At 41.2% G+C, this 11,612-nt stretch overlaps 1 protein-coding gene across 1 annotated transcript in view; it reads left to right on the forward strand.

Annotated features, from left to right (window-relative positions):
- The first annotated feature begins 2,521 nt into the window (after positions 1-2,521).
- LOC117947591 overlaps positions 2,522-11,612 on the forward strand; it is a 33,540-nt gene continuing 24,449 nt past the window's right edge. Inside the window, exons 1-6 of the mRNA XM_034876662.1 lie at positions 2,522-3,105; positions 5,844-5,986; positions 6,148-6,293; positions 7,566-7,722; positions 9,163-10,694; positions 11,068-11,217. Coding sequence (XP_034732553.1) covers positions 5,860-5,986; positions 6,148-6,293; positions 7,566-7,722; positions 9,163-10,694; positions 11,068-11,217 — 2,112 coding nt within the window. The 5' untranslated portion in view covers positions 2,522-3,105; positions 5,844-5,859. The remainder of the gene's footprint in view (positions 3,106-5,843; positions 5,987-6,147; positions 6,294-7,565; positions 7,723-9,162; positions 10,695-11,067; positions 11,218-11,612) is intronic.

Genomic DNA, 11,612 nt, shown 5'->3' on the forward strand with positions numbered 1-11,612 from the left:
CATCTGGCCTCAAGGACTACCGCCCAATGGCAGTTGCGCATTTTGTATTCCCATCCTGTATATATTCAAATATTTTTTATATTGTATTCCTATTATTACTATTATTTCATGTATATTCTACGCACTGTAAATTGTATCCTAGTATTTTATTTATATTTATATTCTGTGCTGTGTGACTGATTTTGATGCCGTAACACCATCATTTCCCTTTTTTTGGGATAAATAAATATCTATCTATGCTGAGCTGAAGTGCAGAAACCGCATTCGCACATGGGTGTTGTTCTTCCCCAGGTGTTCCAGGCTCAGGTCAAGTGTTTTCCAGTGTCCCTGTATGTTATAGGGGCCCACTGCGTTTTTTGTATGTTTTTCTTGGGTCAAATTGACCTGTTTTCCTATATAGATGTTCTTTTTAACTACCAATTGTAATTACCCAAAATAACATGATTGATTCCACACAACGCTCTTTGGTAAGTACAAATCTCTACTTTTATTAAATTTGGGTGTCAACAAATTAAAATGGTTTTGAAATAGTAGACTATTGAGTAAATTTACATATTCCAGTCTGTTATTTTCATCAACATCCATTCCTTTATTTTAGTGTAAATAATTCCTAATTTCTACTTTTCTAACTCAATCATTAAGTATAATTACCTATAAATGAGGATCATTGACTGTAAATTTCAAAATTAACTGTACAAAGTTAATAAGTTAGAGTTACGTAGTGTTGAAAACATCAAAAAAAGTAACGTACATTGAAAAAAAACGTCAAAAGTGTTAAAAAAAGGGAATAAAACATAAGAAAAAGTTTAAAACATTGATTAAAAAGCGTCAGAAGACGACACAAGGGTTAACGTCTTCCGGACATCAGCTGTCTCAAGTCTGAGTGCCTGTTCATCTGGGTGAGGGGTGGATTTCCTCACAGGAGTGTTGTTGAGTGCTTTAAACCGACCAAAGTAGATATTGAGTGTGTAGAGGAAGTATGAGTTATCTTCACAGGGCAGAGGAGCAGCCTTGTAGTCTGTGATGGTCTGGATGTCTTGCCACATGCGTCTGTTCTTTGTCGGCTTGTGGAAGAATCACTGGATTTTCTGACCATGGGCAGGCTTTACAGTTCTGATGGCTTGGTTCAGGTTGGCTCTGGGTGATTTGAGCGCCTCTGCGTCCCCACCCTTAAACGCTGCATTTCGTACCCTCAGTGTTGCACGTACCTCATTGGTCATCCAGGGTTTCTGATTCGCCTGTGTGGTGACGATCTTGGTAGCTGAGACATCCTCCATGCCTTTCTGGATGTATGCAGACACAGATTCAGCATACTCCTTCACATTAGTGTGTTGGTTTTCAGTTGCAGCTTTATTGAACATGTCCCAGTCTGTGCACTCACACAGTCCTGTAATGCTGACACTGATCCTGCTTCACGGTGGGTTTTTCTCTGGTGAGCAGGGGCCTGTTTGCAGGAATTAGAATTATAGAGAGATGATCTGATGAGCCAAAGTGGGGGCGGGGGGCTGCCTTGAATGCTGCCTTGATGTATGTGTAGGCTGTGTCTAGTGTGTTTGAAACGTCACATACTGATGGAAATGGGGGAGAACTGTCTTCATGTTGGCCTGATTAAAGTCCCCAGCAACAATGGAGACACCCTCTGGATGTGTAGTTTGCAAGTCACTGATGGAGTGGTAGAGCACACTCAAAGCACTGGGGGGGAAGTAAACAGCAGTGATGATGACGTTGGTAAATTCCCTGGGCAGATGGAATGGTCGACATTTTATGGTAAAAACTTGATTTTCAGAGAGCAATGACTTGTGACCACCTTGGCATTGTTACATCAGCTGTTGTAAGTGTAGATGCAAACACCACCACCCGGGTTTTACCCTTGAGAGAGCAGCTCCTGTCCGACCAGAAAGTTGTTAGCCCCTTTGTTAGACTGCTTATTTATCTTTTGGTTGATAAGATTGCCGGCAGCATTATCGTCTTAGCATTGGATGGATGGATGGATGTAAAGATATTTAGTGATCCCCAAGGGGAAATTTAAGCTCCCAGTAGCTTAAAGACATCACACACAACATACAAATACATGATAAACAGGATGATAAAATGACAAATCCACATGGATAATACTGTATGAACAATAAAATAAAAGATACTAAATAATAAACCCCAATGAATGTACTAAGGGACGTATAAGCATGAGACGCTTGCAGTGCCTGGACAGTGCTTGACCATGTGATTCAGTATGCGTGGTAAGGTTATGAGATATGGTGTGTGTATCAGTATGCATGGTAAGGTAAGGTGCTCTACCAGAGTGTGTGTCATCGTGGTAGTGCAAATAAGTCCAATAGTGCAAGACTAAAGTCTAAAGACTAGCATTAAATTTGGACAATATAAGAGAATAAGTGGGACCATGTAAAGAGTAAGGATTCTTCTCGATTAAAAGTTTACATGTAGGCTAATATGTGATTTAACAAGTTAGCCTAGCCATACAGTCCGCATGATTGTGTTAGAAAATAAAGAATTTTGGCAATGTGCTGAAGCTGAAAGAGTAATTCTACTTTAGTGTGTTTTTCACATCCATACTTTAAACTGTTGGGTTTGGAAGAATGTAACTACCATAGAGGATGGTATTTAAAAACATTTGTCCCAACAATTAGCTAGAATTTCTGTTCTGTCCTTGTTTAGAAAGGAAGTTCTTAATGAGCCAAGAACTGTTTTTTTCCAACAATTATGGCGTGAGCTTCGATGAATCATTCCACTGAACGGCATCGTCCAATGTGGTATCTAAGTACGGTTGGGCAACCTAAAGTTGGCTTAAAAAGCTACTCAGGAAATTTTGCTAACTGTAGCATACTCAGCTCCGAAAGCTATCACAGCGTTTACAGAATAATAAACGCATGACTAAAGTTACCATTTTGTGGAATTTTTTGGTAACTTTATTTATTCTAACGTTATTATCACCATCACCTAACGCTAGCTAGCTTAATGGCAGAGCGGTAGCTAGCCTAATGTTAGCTGAGTTGAGTATCGAGGGGTGGGTTTATGGGTTGTGGAGGGTGGGGGAGTCTGAGACTGGTAACGTTAGTTTAAATACTCACAAGGACCGAAGCAGAGAGCGTGAGTACACGATTTTATTTTCTGAATATACTTGCCAAATAAATTAACATTATAACTCAAAACTCCCAGTTGTTTGTAAAAGACAAGTTCGTGAACTCAGCTGTAGTTACATCATAATGTTGTGTTAGCTTAGCTACGTTTTAGCTTGCGTTGTAGCCGCGCCGGGTGTAACGTAACTAGCTAGCTATACGTTTAGCTAAAGCCGGTTTCTAAAATAAACAAATTTAGCTTAATCGTTGGGATTTAAATTAAGATAACTAGCTTCAGAAAAAAATCAAGTATGAGTTTTTTGTGAAATTAAATCAAAATGGCAGGGAATAAACACAGTAAATACAACGTATTTAGAACATTTTTAGGTAGCAAAATCGTAAAATAGGCATTAAAATATATTAAAGCTAATTAAATAAGAAGCTGAGCAAGGTCCAAGACATAATTTAATTCAACAAACTAAACGTAGTTTCATGGTTTGGTCGCTGTAGACCTGTTGACAATGTTGACCATAGAAAAGTTCATTCTTTTAGCTAGTGGATTCCGCACTGGGAAATTCGGCTTTTATGTAACCAATACCGTCTTTTTTTCATGGGGACATTACTACCAGGGATTCAATACTCTTGTTCTTCAAGACTGTTTTAACGTGATATTGTTTGGACCCGGCGTCGCATTCCAGTCCCACAGTTTTCCATCCAGTTACACTGTCCATCATGGCGTCTCTTGCAGAACTCGCTGCTAACAGCTGATTTGTTCTCAGATTTCTTGTTTTCACCTTACTATGTGACGTCGGTATTTTCTGACCTGAATTCATCGATTCCATTGGTCAAAACGCTTCCCGCTGTACCGCTGTAGTATGATTTGTGTAGAGACCGTTCATACACACAAAAATGGTTGCATTCAGGGCGCTTGGCGTCATACTCTCAAAGCCACGCCCATCTGAAGAGAACACAGTCGGCGCCACAAGATACAAGTACCTGCTTTAAAGCTAACAAAATACATGCAGCTAGCTAAAACATTAGATTGAGGCATGTCAGAGGATTATTTTATAACAATTTGTCTACCAGAGGGGACAAGTTAGCTGTAAGTAAGCTAATGTTGGCAAGTTAAGAGTTGAAACCATGCACACTTCACTCTAACGCGTATAATGTCAAAATACTTAAACTTAACGTTAACTTGCAGACATACAATTTACGTTAGCCTGAAACGGACATTTATATATGACTTGGCAACAACATGTTTGCTGCACACGTAAGTTAACGTTGGGCATAACTTTAGGTTAGTGTCAGGATCCGACAAGTCTTCTTTTCATTCTGCTGATAACTTCCCGTCTGTGTACACTTCTGTCTTCCTAAAAGCTAAGTTTTTCGGCTTGACAGATAGTAAAGAACTTAGTTCTACGTAGTTATTTAACATGTTGACAGTACATCCAACTACACAACAACTTCCATTCACATACATTCGTAGGCTGGTTGTTAGCAGACGGAATATACGAGGAGGCACCTCCGCGCAATGCATGTTAATGGTGAACGGAGAGTTGTGTTTCCCGACGTCTTACATTAAGGTAATACATTTGTTTAGGCTAATTTTGAAACGCAGTTGCTCTAAGATTTCATACTAGTTTGAACTTGTATTCGCAAACAAATGACAGAAGTAACGTCACCGTTAGTTGTGTTCTTGTTCATTGTAAAGGCTTTGAGTATGAATTAATTCATTGGGTTTTTTAATTCCAGTTTTAATTGTCACTATTAACAGAAGGAAAGCTCGAATTACTAGGTGGTTCACTAAAGGGAGAAAAATAAAAGGAAGCAAAACGCCAAATCCCGAGTTCTTTAATAGTAGCTTGCTTTTTATCAGTTGAAACTAATATGAACGGCACTTTGACAAAACCTGAAAGCAGCATTTTCGAGGGAGAGGGAAAGCCCCTACAGTTAGTGAGCATGTGCAGGGTGTTTGACATATTGTTTTGAAATGGAATTGGAATTGTTTGTTGTGTGATTAGTGACTAGACAAAAAACAAAGAAAAGCTGACACAACAACCACAATATTCAAAACCATACAAAATAGACATTCTACAAACCAAAAGAACATATGTATTAATGAACCATAAGCACAGCATACATTACTCTCTCCAGCAAAAAGCTTTTCATGAGTCCTGCAAACTGCTCAAATACTTTCCCAATTGTCTATTGTAGATGTCCAATCTGGCAAGCTGTTTTATATCTTGAAAAACGCCGCCGCACAAGCCCACTCCTGGATTGACGGCACCCCCTAATTCCCCATCCTAAAAATATCTGTCCTGCTATCATTGAACTAGTCTGGACCCAGCTTCTTACGTGCTTATCCATCACACGTAATATATTGACCCATCTCCCAGAACAAATAATCTTGGTCTGAATGAAACCTGGGTCCCTGCAATCTGACATATATCACGTAGCCCAGTCCAAGTCCACAGGTTCTGTGTAAGCATAGAATAATACCCAGAAGCCTCATGACCGTTTCCATATTTCAATAACACCTTATTTAAGCTTTCTGGTGCTGTAGGGGCTGAATAACTGGATCCAAAATTCGATACTAACAGATGGTGAAGTTGCAAATAGCCAAAAAATGGAGTCCTAGGGATTCCAAATTGCTGTAAGAAGAAGGTCCAAGAATATGACTTATAAATCCAACTTGTTGATTTGTTTAGTGATGGATCAGTGTTTGTCTGACTCTTAAGTAAATATATGTTTCCGTGGTGTATTTGCAAGTCCATCCCTGTAGGAGATGGACCTGAACGTGGCAGTGAATGTACCTGTGGGTAGCAATGGGCGGCCAAACCTTTATGAGCTGCTGGCATGGCTCAATGAGACTTTACAGACAGGCTTCACCAAGATTGGGCAGGTATGCACAGGTAGGTCAGCATGTGAATAAAACCTCAACAAACCATCATGAGCTGTGCTGTTATCGTGTGTATTTTTGTTTATACTTTGGCTATGTGGAGGGTGGGCTGAGCTTTCATGCTCTTTTTGACATCACCTGGTTGCATATTATTGTGTGTGTGTGTGTCTTTAGGTGCAGCCTATTGCCAGCTGATGGACTGGTTGTTTCCGCAGTCCCTGGACCTCTCCAGGGTCCGGTTCCAAAGCAACGACATGGTGGACATTATTCACAACTACAGTTTACTACAAGCTGCATTTAGGAAAGTCGGAGTGTTGCGAGTGAGTGTTGTAACAAAAGGGGTAAATCTGAAAAAGTATAACATTTGCTTAGTATGTGGTGAATAATAAATCAAACAAATTGAAGTCACATGGTTGGTCAGATGATTTTAAGGCATATATATAACTATATATATATATATATATATATATATATATATATATATATATATATATAGCCACCATCTGCCTGAAGAAGACCCAGCAGGGTTGAAACGTTGCCTTTGCCTTTAACCCGTTTGTGCCAGATGCTTCGCGCCAACACATCTACCGCCACATCTTCCACCTCAATGTCACTGCCCTCGCTGTCAAAATCCCCCTCTGTCGTAGCCATTTTCTCGCTCGTCTCTCAAAAATTCATAAACAAACGCACATGTATGTCTGGTTGATTGATATGATTTTCAGCAAACTACGGTACATTTTGGTGGTCACATGGCTTTAAATAGCCAACAAGACCCGCCTCATGTGTATTTGAACCAATGACAGTGCTTTCTCTGCTACACGCGTCATGAAAAGTCTTACGAACACAGAATGCTGCGCCACGCAGCAGCCGCCAGGAGGTTCAGAGTTGCATAACGCAGTAACCGGCACAAACGGGTTAATATGCGAGCTTGAAGCAGTGTTGCGGACATTACACTTTATTCAATATTTTTCATTTGTCCTGCAGCTGCCAGAAGGTGGGATGTGCACAGAATTACTTTTATAAATAATACATCAGCCAGATATTTGCTCATTATAGATATATTGGTATGAGTCTTTATGTGAAATTATGAGAAAATCACATAATAGAAATGCTTTAGTTCAGAAATGGTGTGTACATGTTTTTGGTTCAGCTGTAAAATGTTGCACTCGGCACATACGTACGTTGGTCACAAAAAAGTGATCTATATCTTGAAAGTGTTTATGTTTACTTTGAAAAACAATATCGGCTGACATATCTTTTTAGACAGTTTAAAATCAAATATTGATTTGAGAATCAGCCTCTAAAATCCAGAATTGGTTGGGCTAAGAACTGAATACGTTTTGAAAATGTATTCGGATTGATGTCTATGTTTAACAGGCCTATTTATTGTTTTTAAACCAGCAGATAGAAACACTCCGTAAACCTAACGTATTGTCTTTATTGGTACTATAATTGCTACCGTGGTCTAGACCTACTCCACCTGCAACGTGTTTTGAGATAACTCTTGCTATGATTTGAAACTATAAATAAATTGAATTGTCTGATGGAACCAAACACAGTATGAGACTAACGGGCCTCTCCACTCTCTCCAGCACATCCCCGTCAAGGATTTGATGGAGAGACAATCTGATGTGGCCGTGACCTTCCTGCACTGGTTTAAGGCGTTCTTTGACAAGAACAACGCCAAGGGCAGGGAGTACCACGCCTTGGAGGCCAGAGGTGGACAGAGTATGGTTCCTGCTGACTCAGGTGGATAAATCAGCTGCTAACACAAATATACATAGCAAAGGTGTGGTTGATAGAGGTATATGAGGACTGTCAATCGATTAAAATATGTAATTGGGATCAATTGCATAATTTGTTTTATAGGTAAAGGAGCTACAAGGAACTTTCAGTTTGTGATGATTCTAGTGGCCCCGTCGGACTAAAGCAGTAGTGTTTCTACCACACCTGCTGTCGTAATGATCTTTTGTAGCGGTCAATAGCCAAGACTTCAGGAAGAGTTTGTTGTAGCAATCAACGTAATAGCTAGTAATGCAAGCAGTTATGAACGGGGCCCTGGCGCAAGTCTCTCTCAAAGGACTGCAGGGGCGATGTAAGTTGTTTATATAGCGCCTTTCCCAAAACCCAAGGGCTTTATTTAGGCTGTTTGTGCGGTGCTCAAACTGCGTAGAGCTGGGTGGACCAGTGTGCTGTTTGGCTCGTTTTATTAAACCAACGTAGCATTAAAACGTGGTGGAATAACCAAGCTAACTAACCAGCGGCCCCAATGGCTGTGTTACATGAAGGTCCTGTGTGAAAAACCATTTTGGTTGTTTTTCTGCCATCACAATGCGTGTGCAGCGTCAGTGACGTCCACTCCAAATTGGTCTCATGAAGAAGTAAACTGGCACCTCTCAGAGACCTCCTGGTTCCTACAGACTAAACTTATGAAACCCAACCTACTGCTGCATCGCTTCAGGAATTCCCAAGCTACAAAGCAGCCCTAGGCCCAGTGTGTGTGTGTGTGGGAGAAAGCGCGTCAAACAACATGTGGCGTTAAAAGGAATTTGCGTTAACTCGTTATCATTGCGTCATTTTTCACAGCCCTAAAATATATAACAGTTAATATTTAACGCTTTCATTGTAGTAAGACTTTGTTGACTTATTGTTTGTTTATGGTGGGATTCTTCATTGTCTTCCTCACACTTTTTTATGTAAAGGTCACAACAACAATCTAACAAAGTCAGACCTTAATCCTAACCAGCACCTTGAACATCGCATCAACACAGGGCTCTATCGGCACATGGTTTAATACGCACAAACAAGATATGAAATGAAGTTTGTTTACCCTATTAAGAGTGCTGTAATTAACACATTGCTTAATTATTAATAACTTGTGCAAAAAAAGTGGAATCTATGTCATAAATCGTGAAACAGTGGATGAGACACTTATAAGCTGTTGAGGAGACTCATGTCAAAATATTACATGGACATGAAAAAAATATATAAAACACTGCCTTTCATGCACCACGTGCTAAATATTGTGCAAACATTGTCGCTCTTTCTGTAACAGTTGTGTAATGTCTCATGAAAGCCAAAATGAACAATGATGTAACAGAGGACAAAAGGTTTGTGTTTGCTTTAACAGAGATTTACATGCGCCATGTCTGAAAAACACTATTAATGTATTTTTTACTCCCATTACAGATGGGCATTCCTCCCAGACCCCTCCACAGAAACTGGAGATAATTGTGAAGATGGAAGGCAAAGCCGTGGAAGAACCAAGAAAAGAAAAAGTTCTGGAGAGTTTGAACACAAACACAGAAATGGTGATGGTGATATCAGATGATGATGACGATGTAATGGAAGTGACAGGTGTGAAGATGAAGCAGGAAACAGAGAAAATGGAGACAACCGTGAAAGAAAAGGCAGCAGAGAAGGTGAAGCAAGCAGAAGCAGCAGCAGTGGACGAAGGAAATGAAGGGACCAGTTCTACTTTGTTGCACTTTATCAGAAGATACTGTAATGTCAATGTGGGCACACACTTCAGTACAAGTAGAGAGACTCCGGTTTCTGGCCCTTTAGTGTCTGCCTTTTTGAGTCCAACGCACGCTATAGACGTCAGTCAGGCCTGCTCGCACACGCCGTACTGCCTCTACCTGTATGTGGGCGTAGAGCTGGGTGGAGGACAGAACACGGGTGTTGTCCTGGTTGGCTACATGGACCAGAGGTCAGGGGTTAGTGTGGTGAAGCCCCTGCTCACTCTGCAGATGAGTGTTGACGCTGTTGATCCACAAACCCCAGCGGACGCTGACGCTGTCACAGACACACGCGCTGCAGATACAGACGCACAGCGTCTGATTGAGACGCTGAAGAAACGTGGCTTTCCTTTGTCCAACATTGTTGCGTTTTACTGTAACGCTGCACACCCGGGGGTGAGTCAGGTGTTTGTTTCTCGGTTTCAGGCTTTCAACTCTAGGTTAGTATCACTTTGCGGCCTCCCTGGGATGGCAGCAAGAGCATGCCGGGCCGGACTTTTGGCTTCCTTTGATTGCGTGGTTGACCTGGTTAGAGACATCCACTATCACTACTACACCTGCCCCCAGGTCCGTAGGGGTCTTAAAGTGCTATTTGCTGATGCAGAGTCTTATAACCCATCCCATCCTCTATCTGCGCAGTGTTTATTTATCATCCATGCTGTGCAAAAGATGGCCAGCGGCTGGAGGTTTTTAGTGGATTATTACAAGTCACTAAAGAAAGCAGAGGATGTCGACCAGATCCGAAGCCGGCTGATGGACTCTAAAGTCAAACTGCGATTCATTTTCCTTGCCTCCATTTTGGATCCCCTCCGAGCTCTCCAAGAATATCAGCAGGGTGGCACAGCGCTCGTGCCTGTGGAGCTCCAGCTGGCCTCTATGCTGGTTCACTCCTACGCAACCAGTCTTTTTCGACCCTCCGTCGCCAAGCGCTTTCTCAGAAACCGAGATCTGCATCTCCTTCAAAATACGACGGAGATGCTCCCCGTTGCAGAAGTGCACGTGGGTGCTCGTGCCAGAGAATTCATGTGGGCCACCGCTGTCGTGGATCTGGGGGAACAGGAGAGGTTGGACTTCCTGCAGGATGCAGCAACTTTCTATAAAGCAACGCTGCAGAGTTTAGCAGAGAGTCTGCCTGAGCATCTTGGAGACGTGGCACTGAGGAATATCCACCAAGTGCTGAAGCATTCAGACAATATCAATGTAAGAAGATTTATTTCTGTAAAGAGCAAAGTCCCAATTTATTTTCCGATTTGATTTACTATTGATTAAATTAGGGGCAAAGCGTTATTTGGACATTTAGTCCTTGGATTGTCTAGTTTCATATTATACCAATGTCTTCACTTTAGCTTTAAAACAGAACCTCTTAAAATGCCTTTCTTTAGATTAAGGTTACCAATATCCTACCATTCAAAAGATTGATTTGGAATCAAAAACAAACGCAGCTCAATCGTTGAATCTGCATTTGGTTAAAAAAAAAATTTGAAATGTAAAACATGTAAACCTGTGATGTCTCTATGCTTGACCTAATCTAATCTGTATATTATTTCTTATGATCTCTGCGTTTTCCCTTCAGTGTCCTAAATTGTCCAGCCAAGCGCTGTCCGAGATGTCTGTACAGCTGGGTCTGTTTTCGGCTGGGGCTTTAGGAAGACATCCCCTGGACCGCGACTACTCCAATTTCATAAAAACAGTAAAGCAGGACCAGCGGCATTGCTGGACAAAGGTAAACTGACAACACGATGGATCAAGGTTGCCCAGCGTATTTGGAATGAGTGGATGTTGTGCACGTGCAGTAGCTCATGAACAAGAAAAACCTTTTTTTCTGTGCTATTGCCTTATTAGAAATGTTCCCACCTAATCTATTTTTATTTTTCTGTTTGACTGTTATTCCAAGTGCTCATTAGGGCTGTAATCTCCCGGTCGACTAGTCAATTTATTGGTCGATACGTTCTGGCTCGACCAAAATTCTGATTGGTCGATTTTTTGCCGTGTTATTTCATCAGATGGAAGCATAGACCGTAATTGTCTATGGGTGGAAAGCACTAATTGCCAATGGGGGTGTTTTCAGAGCATCCCTGTTTCACAGATAACAGTCTGTCTTCAGAACCCCCCCCCCCC

Source organism: Etheostoma cragini, chromosome 7 (assembly GCF_013103735.1).
Source record: "Etheostoma cragini isolate CJK2018 chromosome 7, CSU_Ecrag_1.0, whole genome shotgun sequence".
Taxonomy (NCBI): domain Eukaryota; kingdom Metazoa; phylum Chordata; class Actinopteri; order Perciformes; family Percidae; genus Etheostoma; species Etheostoma cragini.